Source organism: Prionailurus bengalensis, chromosome B4 (assembly GCF_016509475.1).
Source record: "Prionailurus bengalensis isolate Pbe53 chromosome B4, Fcat_Pben_1.1_paternal_pri, whole genome shotgun sequence".
Lineage (NCBI taxonomy): Eukaryota > Metazoa > Chordata > Mammalia > Carnivora > Felidae > Prionailurus > Prionailurus bengalensis.
Window position 1 is genome coordinate 133548042 of NC_057358.1, and position 26042 is coordinate 133574083.

Genomic DNA, 26042 nt, shown 5'->3' on the forward strand with positions numbered 1-26042 from the left:
TGGGTCAAAACCTATGTACACTTTAATTTTGATAGGTCAAATGGTTCTCTCTGAGATTGTACCAGTTTATACTCCCACCAACACTGTATGTGAATGCCTTTTTCCCTGACACCTTTGAGAGTACAGTGTTTTTACTGAATTTTGTCAGTGACACTTTGGTACGTGAAAAGTAGTCTCTCAGTATTAGTTTTAATATACTGTTCCCTTTTAAGGAATGTAGTAGATCATCTTTTCATAAGTTTTAGAACTTTTTATCTCCTCTGTGAACTGTTCATTTCCTTCATCCACTTTTCTATTGGATTGTTGGTCTTTTCCTTATTGATTTGTAGAAGCTCTTTCTGGAATCTAGCCTTATGTGCTATAGGTTGCTGATATCTTTTTCTCAACAAATACTAGTTTGTTCTTGGTGGATTTATCATAATAATCGTTTTAAAGTTTTTATATATCTGTATTTTATACAAATATAGCAATTGTTTATGGATTCTGAGTATGTATCTTAGTTAGAAAGTCTTTGGGGGCACCTGGCTGATTCATTTGGTAGAGCGTGCAACTCTTGATCTTGGGACTCTGAGTTCGGGCCCCACATTAGGTGTGGAGATTACTTACAATCTTAAGAAAAAAAAAAAGGCTTTGTTCATTCTAATTCTGAAAAGAAAAATTCACCACAATCTCTTAAAGTGCTTTAGCTGTTTCCTTCTTTCCTTCCTTCCTTCCTTCCTTCCTTCCTTCCTTCCTTCCTTCCTTTACATTTAAATCTTTTCTCTGTCTGGACTTTAGTTTCATTTAAGGTTTGAGGTATGGGTCTAATTTTATAGAGAGAGTCAGGGTGGTTCCTGAGGACCTTCTCAGAAATGATGACCTCTTTGAATCACCCATTCTCCGGTGCTTTATGCATCATGGTTGCTTGATGTGGAGGAGAAAGAGGACACCAGTGCAGAAGCAGCAGCAGCAACAGCAGCCCATGGGCTGGGTATTGTTGTGTGTTTTCCACCCACATTCTCTAATCAGCGCAGCTTTTCTTCAAGATAGGTCGCGTACCCCCATTTTATAGATACGAAAACTGACTTAGAGGCCAGATAATTTGCCCAAGTTCCTGCCATTAGTGTCTGAGACCCAAGATACATACAGTTGATTTGAAAATTGCCAGACTCCAAAGCCTGTGCTCTTTACCAGACAGCCTTGGCAGAAGGCTCTGCTTGTTGTAATTTACCATGCTTGATATGGAATTGTAGGAGGTGGAATCAAAAGAACTTTGAAGAAGTTGTTGGAAACTGAAGGTCCTAAAACACAAAGGAATACAGAACTCTACCGCATGCATCCGTTCACACCCACTCGACTCCACTTACATATAGAAAGTGTAATTCTTAACTATAAGGAGAAGAAAGATCTTGATACCTTAAAAGAAATTTAAGTATTCTGTCATAAAAATAGGATATTTACACATAGGTATTACTGAGATTATCTATTAAAGATCACAATGGTAGATCATTCTCTAAAAACTTCCCTCAGGTTACGTAAATTAGGTACAGACCTAATTTAATACACCATCTTAAGTGGAGTTAGGCATTCTGTATTTGATCCTGAAAAAATTAGACACAGGTCAGTGTTGGCTTGGTTGTTACCAAAATATAAATCCTATTTTAAATTTTGAGTCATTTTTGCACTGGGGTTTAATTTTAGTTGAAAAATTAGGTCACGTAAGTTCATGAGTTAGCTTTACACTGTAGCTGGTTACTTATTAACCTTTAACATGCTTATCTTTCAGAAATACACATTTCCTCAAGGTAATTCAGTGATTATCTTTCAGCTTGCTAAATTTAAGTGACAACTGCTAGCACACAAGAACACGACTTTCCATTTTTACTATTCTGAAAATAGAGCACAAATTAAGAACATTGAGAAGTAGGGTACGACTGTCACCTGTGGAATCCTGAATTCAGAGTTGATTTCCTTCTCTGCTAATTCTCTCAATACCAAGATAAGTGTCACAAATAGCACCCTTTCTCAGAGGATTTCCAGAATTAGAGTAACAAGCACCAGCTTAATAGAATGGTAGTGATGCAGTATAATCAGGAAGCGTATACACTGCCTAGTTCCCTTGCTGTTTGCAGTAGCTACTGTGTGATCTCTGAGGAAAGTTCATGTCTTTTCTCAAATGCTTGTTTTTTTTTTTTTCTTAAGGCAGAGATCTACAAATGAGTGCAAAAATCACTTTCCTGAGGTGGGGGCTGTATTATGACAACACCCCTAACGCCCCTCCTACCTTGTCAGCATGGGATATACATCAGCCTTAGGCATGGTTAGAGGAGAGGCAAATGTTTCATTGTTTGAATTCTCTTTTGATTCCTTAAAGTTGAGTAATAATGCTCTTGAAAATTTTCATTTAGCCATATTTCTTATGTGTGCGACGTAGCCTTGAGAGAGAAAGTGGTTTGGTCCGTGAGAAAGGAGGGTCCAGAGCCTAAGGATAATGGCTCCCAGTTGAGGGCACACATGATCCAATTCCCTTCCCCTGTTTAGTGGCAACAAACCTCCCAGAACCTTCCGGAACCTGCTATACCATCTCCTTTGGGAGTGCACACATGGGATCTGAACCTCAGACCAAGGCTTCCAAGTCAGCATCTTCAAAGATGAGGCCCTGGTGTGGATGGACATGTTTAGAGCATGTGAAGCATTTTGATGTCCTAGCCACTGAGTTAGTCCTTGATGAGTTTAGATACCACATACTCTTAACAGTCATATGTCACACTTCAATTGCTTTAAAACTGCCTTTAAAAAAAATTTTTTTTAATGATTATTATTTTTTTTTTAACGTTTATTTATTTTTGACACAGAGAGAGACAGAGCATGAACAGGGGAGGGGCAGAGAGAGAGGGAGACACAGAATCTGAAACAGGCTCCAGGCTCCGAGCTGTCAGCACAGAGCCCGACGCGGGGCTCGAACTCACGGACCGTGAGATCATGACCTGAGCCGAAGTCGGACGCTTAACCGACCAAGCCACCCAGGCGCCCCAATGATTATGTATTTTTGAAGGAAAGAAAGAGAGACAGAGCTTGAGCAGGGGAGGGGCAGAGAGAGAGGGAGACACAGAATCCGAAATGGGCTCCAGGCTCTGAGCCGTCAACACAGAGCCCGACGTGGGGCTCGAACTCACAAACCGTGAGATCATGACCTGAGCTGAAGTTGGTCGCTTAACTGACTGAGCCACCCAGGCGCCCCTAAAACTGCCTTTTAATGGAGTGTCAGCTTATTGTAATTTTGGTTGAATTGTTAACAATCTTAACTGATTTCAAAGGTCAGTTACGTATTTATTCTTTTAATAAAATAATTGTGTTGGACCATGCATGGAAGCAGGCAGAGAAAGGGAAAAACAACATAAAAATAAAAGCACCTAAATGTTTATGGACATAGCCCCACTATCTGCTGTTAATAAGTTGTCAGGTCTTCTAAACACGTGTGCCTCACAAGTGTGGATTCTGATTGATCCACTTTTCTGCCGAGGAACTCTAGATTACCACTGTTGTGTAGTGAGTAGTTCTTTCCAAAGCCCTTCCTTAGACTCTTCATTTCTCTTTGCTTTCTTTGTTGTTGAATGCCAAGGGCAGAGTGCTTGTCTGGCTTTTTGTGGGTTTGTCTGGCCCTTAAGGTTTAAACATGGTTTTTAGTGGCTCCAAGATATAAATATTAGAGTATGTGGTATAGCTCTCGTCATGGTGTTGCCCCTTTGCCTGTTTGGATATTTGTAGAACTACCACTCACTTCAGATGGTCTTTAGGAGCCTGGCCTAAAGTACTTTCAGGAGTATGTGTGGGAAAGTACTTTCAGGAGTAAAACGTGAGATGTTGTTAATAAAGATTTATTCACCAAATTAGCACAGTAAAACCTAGCAGTTCCTTTGAGCGAAGAAACTAAGCTTAAGGCAAGCAAAACCACAGGAATGGCTGAAAATTGAGCGGATTTGACTCAGAGTTCCCACCTGAACACACCATCATGTGTTACCAATTGAATGAAACTTCAAGCGAAAAATCCAGTGAAGATGCTGGTAGTTTATAGTGATCCAGAATGTTAAGTGACATGTAAAGATAAAGGTTGAAAAATTCAGACGTTGACTTCCTAAGATTTCTTTCACAGGCGATTTCATTGCATTTAAAAATGAAACTTTATACCCATTCTAGGAATGTTATCCACGCAGAAGCTCCAATTTAAAGGTTTCCTCTCTTAGGAACAGTGTGCGCACGCTGGGTGAAATTTCAACTGATAAAGAGATCTCACTTATACTGGTGTATCAGTCAGGGTTCTGTCAGGAAAACAGGCCATTCAAGGTATTCCTTGCAGGAAAGATTTTTTTCCCCTTTCTTTTCTTTTTTTCTTTTTATTGTAGCCCCTTATTGAGGTATAACTGACATATAATAAACTGCTCATATTTGAAGCGTTCAATATTCGTTCAGTTTTGAGTCACATACAAACGATGATGAATGTATCCTTTGTTCCTCAAAGTCTATTTGTGCCCATTTGTCAATACTCCTTCCTGTCCTTTTCTTCCCCTCCCCGACTCCTCAGTAACCACTGATCTGCTTTGTGTCACAGTAGTTTGTGGGGGGTTTTACAATTTTATACCAATGGACCATACAGTACTTCTTGTCTAGCTTATTTCACTCATCGTAATTTTGAGGTTTCTCCATATTGTGTGTATCAATAGTTCATTCTTATTGCTGAGTCGTACTTCATGGTAGGCGCTACCACTGTTTGCTTATCCATTCATCTACGGATGCCTGTTTGAGTAGTTTATAGTTTTCAGCTATTAGAAAATACTCATTTGCAAAGTCTTTGTATTGGATGTATGCTTTATTTTCTCTAGGGTGAATACCTAGGTGTGGAATGGCTGGATCGGTATGGTAGGTGTCTGTTTAACTTTGTAGAAAACTGCCAAACTATTTTCCAAAGTGATTGTACTAGTTTACATTCCCACCACAAGAGTTCCAGTTTCCAAAACCAGGTGCAGTCAGTCTTTTTTTAAATTTGGACATTCTAATAAGTATGCATATGGTAGCATCCCACAGTAGCTTTAGGGGTTTTTTTGGTTTTGTTTGTTTGTTTTTAATGACTGATGATGTTGAACATCTTCTTACGTGCTTATTTGCCATCTGTATATTTTCTTTGGTAAAGTGTCTTCTAATCTTTGGCCTCTTTTAAAAATTGGGTTGTTTATTACCGAGTTTTGAGAGTTCTTAATACAAATGGACATTAAATTCTTGATCAGGTAAGTGATTTGCAAGTATTTTTTCCCAGTCTGCAACTCTTTTTGTTTTCTTACCCTTATCGTCAGTAGAGAAAGAAATTCTTAATTTTATTGAGTCAAATTTTCTTTTATGGACTTTACTTTCGGTGTTGTACCTGTGAAATAATTGGCCTAACCCAAGGTCACAAAAATTTTCTTTCCTACATTTTCTTATAGTTTTTAGGTTTTATATTTAGATCTGTTATTTATTTTGAGTTAATTTTTATATGTAGTGCAAGGTATGGATTGAGGTTCATTTTTTTTTTTTAACATATGTTCAGTTACTCCACCATGATTTGGTGGAAAGTCTAGCCTTTCTCCGCTGAATTGCTTTTGCACCTTTTTTGAAAATCATTTGTCCATATTTCTGTCAGTTTGTTTTTGGAATCTATCTTATCCCAGTGAACTTTTTGTCTGTCTTTAGACCCATACCCCACTGTCTTCATTACTCTACCTTTCTTTTCTTTTTTCTTTTCTTTTCCTTTTTCTTTCTTTCTTTCTTTCTTTCTTTCTTTCTTTCTTTCTTTCTCTTTCTCTCTCTCTCTCCCTCCCTCCCTCCCTCCCTCTCTCTCTTTCTCTCTCTCTTTCTTTCCTTTTTAAAATATTTTTAAATAGTCACTACTCTCAACATGGGGCTCAAATATTCAGTCCTAAGATCAAGAGTCGCATGCTCCACCAACTGCACCAGCCAGGTGCCCCGGTTACTCTACCTTTATAACAAGTGTGGGTGTCAGGTTGTGTAAGTCTTCCAACTTTGCTCTTTTTGAAAGTTGTTGGCTTTTCTGGGTTCTTTGAAGTTTTAAAAGGAGGTTGTCAATTTCTATTGAAAGAATAATAATAAACACCTTGTGAGATTTTGATAGGGATTGTGTTGAATCTGTAAATTAATTTGGGGAGAATCTCTATCTTAATACTGAGTTTTCTAATCCATAACTATGGTATATGGTATACCTCTTCACCTACTTAGGTATTTAAATTTTTCTCTCAGCAGTGTTTTATAGTTTTCAGTGTTGGTCAGACTTATCCCTAAATATTTCATAAATTTTGATGCCACTGTAAATAGGGTTTTTGAAAATTTCAGTTTCTGTAGGGTGCCTGGGTGGCTCAGTCGGTTAAGTGTCCGACTTCGGCCGAGGCCGTGATCTTGCAGTCCGTGAGTTTGGGCCCCGCATCAGACTCTGTGCTGACAGCTCGGAGCCTGGAGCCTGCTTCAGATTCTGTGTCTCCCTCGCTCTGACCCTTCCCCGTTCATGCTCTGTCTCTCTCTGTCTCAAAAATAAATAAACGTTAAAAAAAATTTTTTTAATTCAATTTCTATTGTTTGTTGCTATTATATAGAAATACAGTTGATTTTATATATAGATCCTGTGGCCTAAAACTTTGCTAAAGTCATTTATTAATTCTAGTAGCTTTTTGGGGGGCTGGGGGAGTATAGAATCCACTGTATTTTCCAAGAAGGAAAGACTTTGAAAGTTAGTCTGGGGGGAAAATTCAGGGAGGCCACTATTATTGTTGAGGAAATTAGAGTGCCAGGTCCCTAGGAAAGTAGTGATCTCAGCTGCCTGCAGCTCCATTATGGCTTTAACTAATCAGGAAGCTGCTGTCAAAGTGGAAAGTCCTGTCTGCTGCTGCCTGTGTGTCTGCTCCCAACTGTTTCCAGAGCATAGTGACTTCTGCCTTCCAAATCTTGCGCGGATGTGCCTCACTTCAGCTCATCAACCTAGACAAATGGAGAATGGGCTTCTGAGATACGTAGTTCCAGACCTTTCCCTGCAGTGCAGGGAGGACTAGGGGGTAGCAATGTTAGGTTGATAATCTGGCACAGAGGGCATTAATAGAGGTACACGTAAGGTGCTGCACTCAGTTGTGGAGAAGTGACTTCGTAGTACTGTGGAAAAATAGGGCTGTTAGATGGTTGCAGTTCAGTAAGATGTGATTTCCAAGAAGATACACAGGCTCTTTGAAAGTACTGGCAGTGGTCTATTTTCTGGGATAAGGAAGTGGCAAGGCCTACTTTCATGCTGTCTTGCCCAATAATTGGATGAGTGTACACAAACCGGAACATGTTCAGGGGATTATGACCCCCTTACGAGGGGATAGAAAGCCAGATCACCCGGGCAGGATTGGAAGCACGAGGGAATGCCTCAGGGGTGCATGATGGGTGATTACAGATGCCTGGAAAACGTGCTATGTGCAGTCTGGGAAGGAGGGCTTAGGATCAGGGGCAGAAGCTGTGAGGAGACCACTTCCAAGGCAGTGTATAAAGCACTCTTGGACAGCTGGGCTAAGATCGAATAGCAGGTCGGAAGATTCCTTTGTTCAAGATCACCTTCAGGAAGAGTGGTTTCAAATTAGATGTTCTTCCTTAGGCTCATTGGATACAACTTTTGCTACATGGACTTTCTGAAAGTGAAAACAGGTTCTTTAAATATATTATCTTTATTTGGTTTGAATAATTCTAAATAAGCCCATTCCTTATTGCATCTCAAGATACAGAAAGTGGGAATTTGTGAGAAGCTTAGAGATAGAGGCTGTGTGCAAAAGTCTTACTGGTTCTGACACTCGCATTCTTTTACATGTTGACATCTCTGAAATCTGTGTCCGTACATTTGCTGTCATCCAGATTTTTTTTTTTTTTTTTGCAGGTACATACATGGCACTACGTGAGTTGTTTAATTGCATTTTAATAGGTCTTTGTAAAGATTATGCTGTAATTTGGCACTGAAACACAGATGGGAATAACAAGGCATAGGCTTGATAGTAATGAGGTTAGTATTTATCCTTGGAGAAATGACTGCAATTTCGTATTTTCTTAGAAAGCAACAACCAAAGGCATTATGCTTGTGCTGTTCAGAGTAAAGTCCAGGGACCAGCAGCTTGTTAGAAATGGAGAATCGTAGTTTACAACCCACACCTACTAAATGACAATCTGTGTGTATGTTCCCATTTTAATATCTGTGTGTATGTTCCCATTAAAGTTTGAGAAATATTGCTTTACATAACCTCATATAGGAAGATAACCCATTTGCACAAGGAGCTGTGTTAAATTTTGTTCCTGGCATACAAAAGAATTGCCTGTCACATGTCACATGATGCATTTGAAGACAGGAGAGATTTCTATATCCCTCTAAATGGAAAGTGCATTTACCTTAATTTTTCTAGGTTTAATGTTACCGTTTTCTTCCCATGAGCCACTCAGTGTTAGAATGATTTTTATGCCTCAGTGCTGTTTGGTTTTGTCTACTAATTTAATATCATGCGCAAATTACATTAGCATCCCATTAAACTCTCTCAGTCAGAACCAGCAAATGAAAAAATGTTAACAAATCCAATACAGATATTTGGAGTACCCTAGTATGTAATTTCCTCTGCCTGAATGGATATATTCCAACATGCTTTCTTTTTGTGTGCATTTTTAATTAAAACACTCTAAATGCATACTTCGAACACTTTGACTCTTTCCAGGGCACTTTTTTGTTAATTTTTTTCACTCTAGATACGCATGTGGTATCATTAATCCTTAATTGGTTCTGGTTGTTAATGGTTTGGGGTCTAGTTATTTTCTTACTGTTTTATAAATTGCCAAGATTACCATTTGTCTTTTTAAGGAAGTAAACGTCCATACAAACCACATATTTTAGACGTACTTTGGAAAGCTCTGTATAAATCTGTGTTAGAGCTCTCAGTGTGCAATCGCAGAATTCACTCCTGCAGGTGCCAGGGGTTTGTTCAATGGTGACGCTACCTCACTGAGGTAGGAACGTTGGAACTGGGGAGGGCCCCATGGGCACATCTTCCTCTTCCTGCACGTTCAGGAAACCGTTACTACAGGTGTGGCCTCTGCTCCCTGAGAAGATCTGTGCCCTGTACCCTGTCGGTTCCCTGCTAAAGTCACACACAACACGCTTTATTGGCAGAACATAAATCACATCTCAGTCTCCAGTTGTGAGGGAAACAGGCTCAAGGGAATTTGGAACTGGTGTTGACTGAGCCATTTGTACATACCCGCCACGAAGTCAAACAGGAGCCTATATTACTATTCTATCACTAAAATTCTCAGTGAAAGAACCATATGGTGAATTATGTGGTAGGGGAACACTTTGTTTTTTTTTTTTAACTTTTTTTTTAAATGTTTTATTATCTTCTTCTGGGAGAGAGAGACAGAGCATGAGCAGGGGAGGGGCAGAGAGAGAGGGAGACATAGAATCTGAAGCAGGATCCAGGCTCTGAGCTGTCAGTACGGAGCCTGATGCAGGGCTTGAACCCGCAGACCACGAGATCATGACCTGAGCCAAAGTCAGATGCTCAACTGACCGAGTCACCCAGGAGCCCCAGCAGGGGAACACTTTAAATACCCCTATGGTATCATATTTATCATGTATCTAATGTACTTAATGTACTTGATTGATAAGACTATAACAACTTGAACATATTAGGGTGAATTGTAAACTGTAGAATATTTTTGGAAATGCAATTCTGTGGATGTCAGGACTAAACAATTTCTGAAATTCCTTTTGACTCTTACATGACTTTCATAAAGAGCTCTTTACAAATGGTTTAAAATAGAAGTCCTTGGAAAAATTTTTAAACAGATGAGTCAATGTTGAAGCTTTTTTTTCAATTAAAATTTTAACTGAGATAATTGTAGGTTCACATGCAGTTGTAAGAAATAACACAGAGATTCCATGTGCCCTCTGCGCAGTTTCCCGATAAGTAGTTTCTTGCAGACCTAAAGTGTAGTATCACGACCGAGATACTAACATTGATACAACTCACCGATCTGACTGAGATTTCCCCATTTTACTTGTAGCAGTTTGTGTATATTCTGTTTAGTTGTCTGTAATCTTACCACAGGTAGGTTCGTGTATTCACCATGACTACGAAGATACAGAACAGTTCCATTACCACAAGGATCACTAGTGTAACCACACCTGTGTGACTCCACTTCACCCTCCTTGCAGCCCCCTGACAACCACTGTCATTTCAGAAATATTATAGAGGTGGAATCATACAGTATGTAACCTTTGGGATTGGCTTTTGTCACTTAGCATCGTTCCCTGGAGACTCATCCAGGTTGTTACTGTATTAAGAGTTTGGTTTTTTACAGTATTCGTTTGCTTCTGGCATGTTTCTCATGCTAGGTGGATCTGTTGTATAAGTTCACATCTGTCTGCCTCAGTTGTGTGGAGTTGGTTATGAACTGGGACCAGAAGTGCCCCCACACTTATTGACCACAGAGCATCAAGGATAGGTCTCGATGCTCTTTGATGGGCAGTTATCCAGACCCTAAAGAAAAAGAAGATGCTCTTTATTTCTGGAGACATTTTCCTGTCAAGTTGAGACCTGGGTGTTTATCTGAATTGAAATTCTTATCATCTTTCCACTCGGTTCAGCACATTGGTGGTTACTACTTTCAAGTATGAAATTTTGAATGTTTGAAGCATGATGGGCTGGGGCGCATGAATTCAGGAACCACTGGTCGTGATTCTAGTTGTGGAAAAAAGATGACAAGGCAGAAGATTCTAGTTTGTGGGAAAAAAAGTCGTTCTCTTACCTGGATTGTAAGAGGCCATGAATTCACATGCCCAGGGTCTGGTCCTTTCAAAACACCAAAGAAACTGCAGGTTGTCCACAGAGTACCCAGAGTGCTGGTAAACATGGAGGTCAGAGCGTGAAGAACACAGGTTCCTGCCCTGACAGTGTCATCTGGGCTGTGAAGGGTGGGAGATACAGCCATCTGAAAAAGTTGAATGGAGTCCTGGGAAGACCAGCAGCACAGCATCTTGTTTGCTGCTGAATTCTCAGTCTCTAGCACAGTGCTTGGCATCAAGGAGTCCATGAATGAATGGGTGGATGGATGGATGAATGAATGAGGTGGAAGGGAAACTTTTAAGAAAGAGTGCCCTATTCTTTGGTGTGAGTGAGGGATATTAAATATAAGCCCAGAAAGCTCTGAAGAGCGTGTGTGGGTATTTGCTAGGAGGGGAGAGGGAAGAGAAGGAGGGGGATTCTCCCCGCACCCCCCAAAATGAATAAAGCCCTAAACTCACACTATGTACTTCCCCATCTCATGGCCCTTCTACTTACTCTGCCTGGTTCGTCACTCCCCTCCAGATAATTTTCTTCATTTAGGTTCGCTCACTGCCTGAGAGAGGCCTTCTGTGAACACTGTGTACATTAGCCCACTCATCCTTTCCCTCAGTCCTCTTCTAGCCTCTTCCCCAGCTTAATTTTCTTCCTGGCATTGTGTATGTGTCCATCTCCCATCTAGAACGTCAGCTCCCTGAGGGCAGGGCCTGTCTCTTGTCCACTGTTAAACCCCCAGTGCCTGGCACTAGTAATTCAGTGTATGTTAAGTGATTTGATTAGTTGTTTTGAGGCTGTTCCTTTGAACACGTGTTCCTGGGAAGGGATAGAAAAGTTGCCCTCACTGTAATCATGCATTTGGGTAATAATTGCATGGAGGGCCTACTGTGTCCCTGGTATTTGTGCGTGGTGCGTAAGATGAGTAAGGTCAGCTCCCTGCATTCAGAGACCTCTTCGGTAGCAAATGCTCACTTTTCTCAGTGTGATGGGCAGTTTGAAGGAGGCATGCCAGCTGCCTGTGAGAACAGAAGCCACAGCTCTCGAAATGTTGACACCTGAGAGGAGAGGTAGGCTTTTTTTTTTTCTTAATGGTTATTTTTTTTGAGAGAGACAGAGACAGACAGAGAGCAAGCCAGGAAGGGGCAGAGAGAGAGGGAGACACAGAATCGGAAGCAGGCTCCAGGCTCTGAACTGTCAGCACAGAGCCCGATGCGGGGCTCGAACTCAACAGACCGTGAGATCATGACCTGAGCTGTAGTCGGCCACCCAACCGACTGAGCCACCCAGGCGCCCCAGGAGAGATAGGCTTTTTGACTGATGGGGAAAACAAGAGATTTTGCAAGTGTTGGTCTTTATTCAGTGATGAGAAGATAGGTCCCAGTTAATTTGAAAACTGTTCATTCCAAGGAGGGCCCCTGCTACCCCTCCGACCTCACCCATCGCTTTCTCCCTTCCTCCCTCTGCTCCAGCCTCCTTGCTGTTCTTCACACATCGTCTCGTAATGCTGTCTCCCAGATATCCACAGAAGCCCTCACTTCAGTGGAACTCAGGCCACTTTATCAGAGAGGCCTTTCCTACCCGTTTTATGTAAGATGCTACTCTCTTCCCTGTCAGCTGTGTCCATCAGCTTCACCCACCCTGTCCTCTCCAGGACGTGTGGTGCAACCTGAAGTGTGTCTTTTATACGTGTATTTTTGTTGTATATTTTGTTTGTGTCCTGTCTCCCCCACTGGAATGGGAGCCCCCCCGAGAGCTGGGGTGTGGTTTTGTTTCTGCTGTATCCCCAGTGCTGAGAAAAGTGTCCGCTCATGTTAGGCACCCAGTAGCGGTCTGTTAAGGAACAGATTGGTCCCTGGGCATCCTGGTAGAGGAGAGGTGAGACACAGACTAGCCCCAGGCCAATCTCTGTTTCCCAGAGCCATGTTCGAGGCCGCCCTGTTACAGGGAAGTCCTTTCACGTGGTCTGAGGCTGCTGGTGACTGACAGCAACCAACACCTCAAGGGCCCGGCGACAAGCCAGGGCAGTGGTTGCGGGGGTGTCCAGAGGAGGGCACGTTTCCTATGAATTGGAGTTGTCAGGGAACTCCAATGGATGGATATTACGCCAGGACTTGACAACAGGATAAGAGGTATGATTGGGCCACAAAAAGGAGGAAAGTTTTTCTGTCAGATACGCGGAATAGATGAGGAAAGGTATGGAAGTTGGAACTGCAGTGTGCATGGCCTTGAATGTGAGCTCTGGGGAGTTGCTCAGATGGCACCGTCCTTAACTTGCCCTGTGTGGTGGTCCTAGACACTCCGGAGCTTTTGAATGTGTGATGCAACAGGTTTTTAGTAATGTCAGCACCACTGCTCTTCAGTTGTGAGCAGGACAGGAGTCCTCTTCTGCCTCGCTTAGGTGAATATTGGATATTTTCCCCTTTATTCAAGTATTGCCTTTCTAAAAAAAGTTATTTCTACTTCTTTCAATTAATGGTTATTGTAGAAAAAGAAAGAAAGAAGGCAACTGTTGTATTATCTTCACCTTAGACATTCTTAAAAGAAGTTTTGGCTTTTTACTATTCTAGATTTATTCTAGATTTCAGTGTTTGCACTAGCATCTGGCTGTGTATTTAGGGCTGAGGGAGAATATGAATGATTTCTTCTCCTTTCAGACTTGGAAGTAGTTGATAGTTAAGTGGGAACAAGCTAGTCACCTGACGTTTGTGTTTGATTGCTGGATGGGAGGTTTGATTTTTGAGGTGTAAATACCTTTTACAGTGTAGGCTTAAACATGAGAATTTAGAGCAACGGTTCTCTCCCCAGAGATTTTTTTTTTTAAGTTTATTTATTTTTGAGAGAGAGAGAGAGAGCGAGAGCACAAGTGAGGGAGGGGCAGAGAGAGAGGGAGACACAGAAGCAGGCTCCAGGCTCTGAGCTGTCAACGTAGGGCCTGACGCAGGGCTCAAACCCATGAACTATGAGATCATGACCTGAGCTGAAGTCAGATGCTTAACTGACTGAGCCACCCAGGCACCCCCTTCCCCAGAGATTTCAATGTAGTGGGTCTGGCGTGCTACCCTGGTAATGGTTTTGTTGATTTTGGTGGGGGATGGGGAGACAATCTTGAACTTAGAGAAGAGTTGCAAATATGTTAAAAACAACAACACTTTTCCTGAATCATTTAGGAAAAACTACTATCCCATTGTCCCACCACCTGCATCCCTTTCCCCTATACTTTAGTGTATTTAAAAAAAAAAAAACCAAGAACATTCCCCTATATATAACCACAATAACAACCATCAAAACAAAACAAAACACTGATACATTACTACCATTTAATCTCTAGCCCCTACTCAGGATTTGATACCCCAGTAATGGCCTTTATAGCAAAAGGATCACACTTTGCATTTGGTGATTATGTCTTGTTGGTCTCCTTCCGTTTCCTTGATTCAGTGATCTTGAAACTTTGGAAGATTGCAGAACATTTGGCAAAATGCCTCTCAACTTGAGGTTCTCTGACATTTCATCATGATGATATTCAGATTGTACATATTTGAAAAGAATATCATAGAAGAAATTCTGTGTTCTCAGAGTATCTAATCACGTAACTCATGGTTTCAATTTATTCCATTATGATGATGTTCATGTATTTTACTTGATTAAGGTGATGTCTGCCAGGCTTCTCCTCTGTGTAATTATTCTTTTCTCCTTTTTGATTAATAAGTATTTTTACGGGGAGACACTTTCAAACTATGTGAATATTCCATTCCTTTCACCTTTAACTTATATACTTATTTCTATCTGGATGAACTCATGTTTTCCTGTTGCATACAATGACTTAAGATTTCTTACCATCATTATTTTTATGCTCATATTGCCCCAGGTTTAGCTTGTAGGAACCCCTTCACATTGGTATCTGCAAGCATTTGACATGCCACATCATTTGTTGAACTTTTCCTTGCTTCTGGGCAACAAGCATTCCTCTTTCATTTTGTACTTTCTTTCTTCTAGCCCCAAATTAGCTTTTTTTAAAAAAGAACTCTAGTTCTTTTAGTTAAGAATGGTATTTAGAAGCCAGAGTCTGGGTACTAGTTGTGTTCATTGCTATTTGGGTTGCTTGTTCCCAAGCCCTCTCAGTAATAGAGCTAAGGAGAGAGAGAGAGAGAGAGCGAGAGAGAGAGAGAGAGAGAGAGAGAGAGCGAGAGCGCGCACGCACATATGCTTGCATACATGAAGGAATATACACACGTGGGCTCACAAAATTATATCCATGTTTATTGTTATGTCTGTCTCTATATATTAAAAACCATGAGTTGATGCCAATAGCTAATTCTGATCCAGGCCCACAGGACTCTTTTGAGACTTTTCCCTTTCCATTTTGGTAACTACCTTTTTCAACAGTGATAAACCTGATTGTCATCATCATTAATGTATTTATTTATTGATCAGTCCCTCTGTATGTAACCATTACCTTCCCCACATGGGTACCTGCTTCGCCTTCTTGGGCTCTGGTTCAGCATGGGGATATTTTAAAGCTCCCCAAAGATGCTAATGTGCAGCCAAGATAGAGCACAACTGATTTAGAAGAAAGATGAACTTGTGGTGTCTAGATGGTTCAGTCAGTTGAGTGTCCCACTTCGGCTCAGGTCATGACCTCGCGGTCCGTGAGTTCAAGCCCCACGTCAAGCCCTGTGCTGACATCTCAGAGCCTGGAGCTTGCTTTAGATTCTGTGTCTCTTTCTCTCTCTGCCCCTCCCCTCCCATGCTCTGTCTCTCTCTCTCTCAAAAATAAACAAACATTTAAAAGGAAGAAGAAAGGTGAACTCTGTACTTTTTGATTCATTATTAAATGAATGGCAGGTTTGTAAGTCAGGTTTGGTTTGGGAAAATAAATTGTTCCTAAGGAAGTGAAATCTAAAGAGAAAACTCAATTCTACCACTATAAGCAGTAAAAGATCAGGGTGAAAGCACAGCCTGTCTCCTGGAAAGCTTTGAAAAATATTTGTTTTGGAAGTAAATCTGCTTGTAGTGAACATGAATTTCAGTTCCTTTCTCTGAACTACCTGTTTATAGGAAAAAATACTTGAAAAGGTTAGTTGTTTTTAAGAATGTGTTTCATTAAAGACTTACTTTTTTTTTTTACATTGCATTTTTAAAATAAACTTTGTAGAATAGACCTAGAAATTGCAATTCACTGCTTTTTAGAGCATCGAATATTTAACCAGATTTTTAGACTGTGGTTGCTCTTTTTCTGTAGTCTGTTGCACTGTAAAATATAGGCACCAAGTCACAGTAACTGGGTCATGAGGAACGCCATCTTCTTCCACTTGGAGCCAGAGGAAGCAAGAGGCTCCGGGAGCCAAATACAACAGGATCTGTGGCCAGCCTACCTTAGATGGTCAACATCCATCTTGCCAATTTTCATAAAGCCGTGTTCTTAAAGTAGTGCAGTGCTGTAAGTGGATTTTTTCACCAAGAGCTTCACCCTGAGACTGATGTGCACACATTCTGACTCCAGAGAAATCCAGTATTCAACCTAAGGGAATTAAAATAAAATCTCTTCCTTGTTTGTGTTTTTATTTTTATTTTTATTTTTTTTAATGTTTATTTATTTTTGAGAGAGCGTGAGCAGGGGAGGGGCAGAGAGAGAGGGAAACAGAGGATCTGAAGCAGGCTCTGAAGCAGGCTCTGCAGCAGCAAGTCCCATGCAGGGCTTGAACTCACGAACCACGAGATCATGACCTGAGCTGAAGTCGGATGCTTAACCGATGGAGCCACCCAGGCGCCCCCTTGGTTATATTTTTAAAGTTTTCATTGAAGTTACCTTCGGAGTGTGAATTGTGCACATTAGGATTTTGTATATTTATGCCAGAGGCACAGAAGGAGAAAGGCCAATGTTTGTCAATGTGAACAGAACCACAGAAAGCTCGATACATGGGTAAAACACCTATTTTGTTGTCGTTGTTGTTTAGTTCTTGTTTTCTATAAATAAAGCATTACTTATCTGTTGACGAGAGCCAACTTCATTGTTGGTCCTCAGTTCCTTTGTACAGGCTGAGTGGTTACATTCCCCAAAAGTGATTCCTTCCAGAACTGTCCCTGTGATTTTTGCCACGTCTGCAAACGATGAGTTTGTTGTGTTGGGTCACCTAAAATCACAAGTATCTGTTCAGTATTTGGGGGCACCGGGAACTAGAGCTCTGAGTCTCCTTCCAGCTCTGAAATTCAGGACGCGTGGCATCAGGATTTCCTGCCTTGAGCTCTGAAGTAACAGCAGTAGTTTTGCAATGCATTCTTCCTATTTGATACATAGAGAGTGAAAGTTGGCAGCTTACCATATGCATTATATTCAAATATATATTAGAATGTTCCATAAGAGAATAAGTATTACTTTCTGAACGTACTTTTCAGATGTGAGGCATTACATTATATTAATTTCTTAACATTCCAGCACATTTCTTTAACTAGAATCTTTAGTATTACGTATGACTTTTGTTCTAATTGAGGGCAGCAAAACCTGGTTGTCTCAATTCAGGTGTTCAGCAAGATGCAACTGTGAAGTCACTTGGTGAGGAATACATGGATTTATAGGACACACGGTACCTGCCTTAAAAACACAAGTAGAGAACATGTAAAACATACAATATTAATAATGTAGAAGAAAAATACAGAATATAGAGCATAGAATTTTATAGTCACCGTTCTGATGATGTCAGGGGAGAATACCTAAATTGTGATAGATATTTGTGTACCATAAGTGAATTTATATATTCTGTATTATTTGTGAAGAATTTTTGCCTTTCATAAAATATATTCCTTTTTCTTTGACATTATTATTGCTGTATTTTATGTGTTTTCTACTTGTGCTTTTAAGACCAAGTACTAAGAGTTCTATAAATCTATGGAATCCAGGAATATCTCCAGAACCAACTGGATGTTACCACATTCAAATCCGGTTTTTTGCTGAGTGGAAATACGTGTGTGTGTGTGTGTGTGTGTGTGTGTTCTTTTAGGAGGATATTGTAAAGCTCGCTTTAATGGGCTTCTTTGAAACCAAACTTGAAGCCCTACTTTGCAGAAAAGATAACAAACCAAAATATGGGGATAACTGAATGTGGTGAGTTTGATGCATCCTCTTAGTTTAAGTAAAATACTGTGTTCTGCTCAGTCACAGAGATGGCACGTTTTGCATACCGTCTACAAGCATTGAATTTGCTACACAAATAGACTGTGAACATAAATGTTAACCTTCTGGTGTGACATTACTTTAACAGAGAGAAGGAGCAAGAAAGGGAAGAACAGTTAATGGAAGACAAGAAAAGGAAGAAAGAGGATAAAAAGAAAAAAGAAGCCACTCAGAAGGTGAGTTTAATGACGTAAGTCTGTCTTTACATCCACCAAGCATCTAGAATAAGTAACTGCCTTGGGTGGGATACCTGACATCTTAATAATGCTGTTTACTTTGTTCACTTGGAAGTTTTACGATTAGAAAGTGGGAGTTAAAGACGTACATTTGTCACCACAGAATACTCAATAATGCTGCAGCTGATTTAATGAGAACACCAGTATACAGTATGAAGAAAGGCAAGTGCGTCCCCGCCACTTAAATTCTTGTCGAATGTCCTTACTCGTATCACAGTTAATCTTCATTTTCTTAGGTCAGCTTATAAACTAGCTTTTCAAGTGTCTCTGTAGTTCACCCCAATGTTCTCCTTTTGGTTCCTCTCCAGTATGGTCATCTGTACAAGACCACCTTCTGATAATTCCATAAAGAAACCTCTCTTACAGGCCAGTGGGCCTGCTTAAAGCTTTGGGGGAGATGGTATTGTGTGGCTTTGAGGAGCTTGCTTAGGGAAGGAGAGAGGCTAAGGAAAAGACCTACATCTCATTGCTGCCAACTGACAGGTCTTAGTTGACATGCTTGACCCAGGGTGCTGTCCTCTGCTTCAGTGTCTGTCCTGCAGGCCCCGCCCTTGTCTAATCTTATTTCCCCCACCTCCGCATTCTTTAGCATTGCCTGACTTGGGCTCTGGCTCGGCAGGCCTGCTTTTGTGCCATTTTTTTTTTTTTTAACGTTTATTTATTATTGAAAGAGACAGAGACAGAGCGTGAGCAGGGCAGGGGCAGAGAGAGGAGGAGACACAGAATCCGAAGCAGGCTCCAGGCTCTGAGCTGTCATCCCAGAGCCTGATGCGGGGCTCGAACTCACGGACCACAAGATCATGACCTGTGTTGAAGTCGGACACTCAACCGACTGAGCCACCCAGGCGACTTTTGTGCCATTTTTGGAGGTAAAGTGATTTGCCTCCAGTTCTTGTTACCACTACACAGAACACTTGGGAAGCAGGACATTGCTGTGGGGCAGGTTCGAGGGTCCCTGCTACAGTGGCAGGTTATTGAAGCTCAGTTTAGGGAGGTAGAAACTGTTACAGGGTTCAGAGGGAACTCTAGATTTAGAACAGACTCAAGGCAGACAGTTGGACACAAACCAATGTAGGCTTTAAGGGACACCAGAAGTTTTCCCAGCATTCTGGGCTATAGCGTATATTCCCATAATTCAGTTTTCTGAACTTTTGAACTAGATCATTTATAAGTCCCAGCCTAAAGAAATCATACTGGAAATATTTTCTGAATTGAATTGCATGTGACCCTGCCACATTAAACATACAGAATGTAATTTTATCTTTTCTTCATGACTTAATTATAAGTAATACTCGTTATTGTTTGGTGTTATAATAGACTGCTGTGTGCACTCTTTAGAGTCTTGTCTTTAATTGTGCTTCTGTTTCTTATTCATAGTGGTGTGCTCACCATCTCACCCTCATGCTCTGAGGGTACTTACTTCTAATGTGTTGCTTCTAATCTGAGCTTGTTAGAATTGTCTACAATGTCAGTGAAGAGTCTGAATAAAGATGCCAGAGGACAACCCAGAGGCCTTTTTCAAACTTACTTCCCTTTAAGGACACAGCCCCATTTCACATTTTGAGGTTGCGATAAGCAGGTCCACCAGCTATATAGGGTGTTACCAGAATGGTAGAGAGTGAACCTCAGAAAAGGCTTTCTTTCCTCTAGGGCATTTACATTTTGTCAACTAAGTTAGTATAAGAATTGGGTTTTACAGTCTGTATGGGTGTATGATTCATAGGCTGGACCTTGGTAAACTTGAGCAAAGGCTGGTAACAAGAAGATACCAAATGGAGGGATTATTTCAGGCACTAGACAGTCTACATTCTTCACTTAGGTAACAGTGTTTCTCAACTGGAAAATATCAGTATCTGGGAGTGATTTATAATATATGCATCTGTAAACTTTTGCTGTGGATCCCACTAGTAGAAAAATGATTTGAAATACAAGATGGTGTGGGTTTACGCAAAAGCAAATTGGGATTGGGGGCACCTGGGTGGCTCAGTCGGTTAAGCGTCTGACTATTGGTTTCAGCTCAGGTCATGATCTCACGGTTTGTGAGTTCAAGTCCTGATCAGCACAGAGTCTGCTTGGGATTCTCTCTCCCTCTGCCCCTCTCCACTCTGTCTCTGTCTCTTTATCTCTCTCAAAAATAAATATTAAAAAGTAAAAAATAAAAATGTAATGTTTATTTATTTTTAGGAGAGGGAGAGAGTAGGGGAGGGGCAGAAGGAGAGGGTAACAGAGGATCTGTAGTGGTCTCTGCACTCACAACACAGAGCCCGACTCAGGGCTCTACCTCACAGACCGCTAGATCATGACCTGAGCTGAAGTCAGATGTTTAACCAACTGAACCACCCAAGTGCCCCTAAAAATATACAGCTGGACAATCTCCCTCTGTACTTACATCTGCATTAAGAACTGGTTCAGAAGTTGTGGCAAAGAGGAAAATCACCATAACTAAAATTTCAATTGGTTAGTTGTGAACAATGAAAACCCCATCATTTTTGTTCAGAAATGTTCTAGATTGGCTGTCACAAGATCCAGGCCAACATGTGGCCTTGGATATTGTTTTATCAGACTGAACCATCGTGTAATTTCAGAGTTAAGTTCTGATTTAGCAGTTTTAAGGAAGAGTACAAAGCTTACCATGTGATTGTCTTCGTGGTTTCCAACCTTATTGTAGAGACAGCGCCTCAACTAGGAGGCATAAAATGTGCTATGATGCAAAGAATTGTAGAGAATGTGCCAGAGGTTCTATTACACAGTCACTCATTTATTCAATCAGCACCATTTGTGGTGCTTCCACATCCTTCTCGCTGCTTACCCTCGTGCTTTATAATCTCTTCCTGTCTGCTTCCCTGTTTGACTGACTGACTCTAAGTGTCGCAAGGTTTTATTCCCTATTTGTATTTCCAGGAAGTAGGGCAGTCAGTGCCTGGTACATGAGAGTGACTCAAAAAAATATTTGTTTAATAAATCAATGGTCAAGAATGAGTGCTGGCAATGTAATTGTCTTGAAGAATTGACTTTTATTTTAAGTTAAATTATTTCCACACAGACATTAAACTTGAGCTTTTCTCATGAGCAGTTTGCTCTTTCTAGAGCCATCACTGAGTAAACTGTGTTCGATTTTCATTCATGAGAAAGGTGTCAAGGAAGGATTCCATTCACATTCATTAAGCTGACGCTGCAAAAGAATCATTGTTTAGTGTTGGCAGAACACATGCTTTGATCATCCAGCCTTTCACCGTCTGGAGGACAGCTCTTTTAACAGAAACCACATTGTAAGACACATTTGACATTATTTGGGTTTGTCACTTACAGCTGGGGAAAGCATTGACTTCCTGTATAACTTGATCTTCAAAATGGCATTCTAAGAAATATTTATAATGTTATAAAATTTAAACTGCATTAAGGAATTGGTATGTGGAGACAAATCAGTTCATTCTTGGTTAAATGGAGTTTTAGAAGAATTGCACAGTAGACTTGAGCTCTGTAATAATTAGTACAAGGAAACACATTTTAAGGTGCTGTCTACCACAAATTCACTACAGTAGAATTAGCTTGGCTTTTAGTGCAAGAATGTAAGGAATGCTCCAGGAGGTCATACAACCAGATCATTTAACTCAGTCTGGCAATGGTGTGATGCAATCCACTATGAAGTGGGCTGGTTAGCTACAGGACGTACCCTCCAAAGATGGACCAAGTTTTCATGAGCGCCCAGAGGAGTAACTTGGCATGCCTACCAACCACAAATAATCAAACATCTTCTTTTCTATTACAAAGTCAGAGAACCATTAAAAGATTAACATTTGGGAAAAGGGAGTCAAAATCATGCATGATCTCAATCACGATGATGGTGGTGGTGGTAATTATAAGCCCTATTAGAATTCTGGCGCATTTCCTTTTGGATGTTTTTCTTACGCATGACCTTTTGTGGTTTTGTTTTAATATTATAGGGCATGTATAATTAGGTGCCCTCCTTTATTTTCCTCTTTTACTAGCAGAAGCAGTTTTCCATGTGGCTCCTAATCATCATTTCCAAACTCTCTAAAAACCCATTTTTCTATTCAGCCTATCCAATCTTTTAGGTCAATCACTTCCATAGAGGTGTTAGTTACTATGTAAAGAAATACTTTCAACAAAGCAATCTTTATTTGTCCAAAATTTACATATTTCATCCATTGCTGTATATCATACTTTTTCCATGAACTTTGATTAAAAATAACAAACATTTATGAGCATTGGCATAGGATATCCAGTTTAATCCTTATAATAACCCTTTGTATGGAGATACTATTATTATCTCCATTCAACAGATAAATAGAAAACAGATCACACAGCCAGGAAGTGGCATGGCTTGGTTTTAAATCCTGCCTTCCTGCCATGGCCTCTGGTACGTCTGATGATGGGCCCTTGAACTTTTGCTTTCTAGATTTGAGATCAAGTGTTTGAGTCCATACTCCTAGGGTAACCTTTTTGTCTCTGTGGCTAATTTCGTTTCTAGGCTACATCCATTTGCTTTCTAGTCAGATCATCAAAATGACAAACAGCATTCCTGGTACAGATACTTCATCATTTAATGAGAGTGGAATGCTTCTGGTTTTAATTTTTAGTGTCCTTCATAATTATGGTCATGTAAGTTATAACTGGACATATGGCCGTTGTCTTTATAAAAGGATGCCCGAACTGACTCTTGGTGTGTTTTTTTGTTTGTCTTTTTTTTTTCTGGATTTGAACTATGCCTGTGTGTCTGACAGTTTGAGTTACTTGAGTTATCAGAATTAAAGTAGTCTTATAATATCAAACTAGAAAATAAATCTCATTCACTTATGTCTGTTCGTTTATTTTTCAGGTCACGGAACAAAAAACCAAAGGTAAGATTGTTTTTTTTTTTCCTTTTGAAGTTGTTGGAACCTTCTGTGTTTAGATTTTACATTCTTGCCAACTCAGCCTCCAATCCACTCAATTAGTGAGAGTGGGGGCAGAATAATTAAGTTGGTTGTTTGCGGCCACTGAAGAGCAGTAATGATAAATTGAAAGTACTTGTAGTAGTGTTTCTGGTTGGCCTTAATTTTTTTAGGAGGCAAAAAAGATTTATACCTTGTTTGGAAAGTATATGGGTCATGATTTTGAACTGAACCTTTTCAAGCAAGACACTAGCCCCTAATTTACAGATGCACATTGCAGAGGATTTTTAATCATCTTGATCCATGACATGCATTGAGCCTAAAAGGGAGTGTTATGTCTAGGATAGTCACATGGTCTTCTGAGCTAGAGCCTGGAATATGCTTTTTTTTTTAATAATGCATTTTAACTCTGTTGCAAAATAGTGATTGATGTATTATAAACAGAAGCAGATAGATGTTCCTCACGTCATCCTCAACCTAATGGTCTCTGTGTTTTCAGATCTCTCTTTCTAATGTTAATTTTGATTATGCAGTCTTGTCTGGTGCTGGCCACGCTTTTGGTCGGTTCCCTTTCAGGATGGTAGAATTGAGACCAATGTTCTAGCTCCTATCCTTGCCCACTTAAATGTATGGTTCTCAACTAGGGTACTTATTAAAATCTTTTGCATAGACTCGTCAAAGTACACAAGCATGGACCTCCTCCCAGATCTTCATGGTCTCAGGCCACAGCCCTGGCAGATGTATTTTGAGAAGCTCTACAGGTGCCCCCAGGACATGTCCCAGGTTGAAAGCCACTACCCCAGATGAAGGGAATCACATAGGACTGTGATAACTCAGAGGAAGGTCAGGATGATGGATCAGCCAAGATGTGATGGGAGGCCTTCTAATGATTGGTTTCTTCATTGTTTTATTTTCTATTATTGGACCACCAGGCCAAAGCCTGTCACACAGTGATGGAGAACTAATAAAGACCGTGCTAGTTTGTAAGGAAACTTAGTTCTGGGAAACAAATTCTCAGATGTCTAGACATTACTGTAATGTATTTCTAACCAAAAGGCACTTTCAGGGAGAATGTAGTCTAGGACCTTGTAGTGATTTAGAAAATAAACCGATAAACATTATTAGTTACGATTATCTTAATTACTTAGAACAGCGTTCTTCCCTTGTATTTTCAGGCAGTACCAACCCAGAAGTGGGCTTTATTTGGAAGTGTGTTTATAAATTACTTGTTTGAAATCCAAGTTATACTTTACCATAAAAATAGAGTTCTTGATAGTGGTATAGTGTCCATATTTTCTAAACCAACATACTGTCTAGGAAAGGATTTGGGCACATAGTGTTTATATTAATAGGCCTTTTTGATGATTTATGGGGACAACAGATGAGAAAATTAGCATTTTCCTGGAAATTCCAGGCTCTGTGGTTGTTGGAACATGGTGGTTTGGTTCCTGGGCCTGGCCGCAACTCTTAATGTTCATGAAGCCACGTCCCAGCTAAGCTGTGGAAGCAAGTTGCCCTGTATGGTACGTGGTGTTTCTGTTGGAAAATCGAAAATCCATTAAGGCATTCTTTCTCAGATTTTTTTTTCTCTAGGTCTATTCTCAGAAACGCATTCCTCTTCCGGAACTCTACCAAAATCTTAAAAATCAAACTTTCTTTCCTACTTACTACTGAATTTTCTTTCCAATTAGGATCTTTCTCATACCTACCATAAAATCGAATACAGCCTCACAGTTTCCATACTCTTCCCACCCCACCCCCACCCACACCCCCATGAAAAAATTAAAGTAAAATAATCCTAAAGAAAGATGAGCACCTGTTTCGGGTCTCCTAAGGAATGTAATTAGTAGAACCACGGAGAAAACAGAGTAAAAATAAAAATGATCTCTGGAGTATATTAGACCGTAAGTAGAAGGAGAGGGAAAATGCAGATTTTGGAGAGACTAGGACAGGATTTCAAGTGGAGGTTATATGAAGACACGGCCTAGCACTGGGCCTGACCTTTCTGATTTTTTACCCCACTTCAACCACATCTTTATGTTTGTTCCAAGAGCCTGTCTGCACTCTAAATCCCCTTCTTCACTTCCCTCAGCTGATGTTTCTGGGTCCTTTTCCTCTTCCCAAAGATGACACCTTCCTCAGGCAGTCTCCCCATAACTCTGCATCTGCCCCTCTTTCCCCAGTAGACCCTGTAAGAAAAACGGCTGTGTTGGTGCCAAGTCTCTGTTTGTACAGAGGACTGAGATCAGATTTGTCTGTATTTCAGAGAAAAAGTGGATTCCTTATACGTTCTGTCTTTACCTTCCAGTATTTAAAAAAACAAAACAAAACCACAGAATTCTGGAGAATAGGGCGGGATTTCCAGTGGAGGTTCTGTGAAGACATGTGGACCTACTGGCCTGCAAACAGTACACAGCACTTAAGGTAGAGGCTTTGTTGGATGTTGGAGTTCGAATTACAAGAGTCAGGGCGCCTGGGTGGCTCAGTCAGTTAAGCGTCTGACTCTTGATTTTGGCTCAGGTCATGATCTCACGGTTCATGAGATCGAGCCCCGCATTGGGCTCTGCACTGACAGCACAGAGCCTGCTTGGGATTCTCTCTCTCTCTGCTCCTCCCCCACTTGTGTGTGCGCATGCACACATTCCCTGCCTCAAAATAAGTAAACGTTTAAAAAATAATTTAAAAAATTAAAAAGTTAAAAAAGGATCTCAAGAGGCTGTGGTGTTGATGTAACAGACCAGGTATAACAGGGATGAAGGTAAGATTAGGGTAGGCTGTACACTGGAGGGGTCTAGACACAGCAATTTTGCCTCGTGAAAAAACGGTTAGGGTCATGGTTGGCTTAATGGTGCAGTTATCAGTATGACATGACTGATTT

General features: G+C 40.6%; 1 protein-coding gene across 4 annotated transcripts in view; it reads left to right on the forward strand.

The window, feature by feature from the left end:
* TNRC6B (trinucleotide repeat containing adaptor 6B) overlaps window positions 1-26042 on the forward strand; it is a 254962-nt gene that overhangs the window by 159375 nt on the left and 69545 nt on the right. For all 4 annotated transcript variants that reach the window (XM_043562671.1, XM_043562670.1, XM_043562669.1 and 1 more), the window contains 2 exons: window positions 18122-18209; window positions 23110-23131. In XM_043562671.1, coding sequence (XP_043418606.1) covers window positions 18122-18209; window positions 23110-23131 — 110 coding nt within the window. The remainder of the gene's footprint in view (window positions 1-18121; window positions 18210-23109; window positions 23132-26042) is intronic.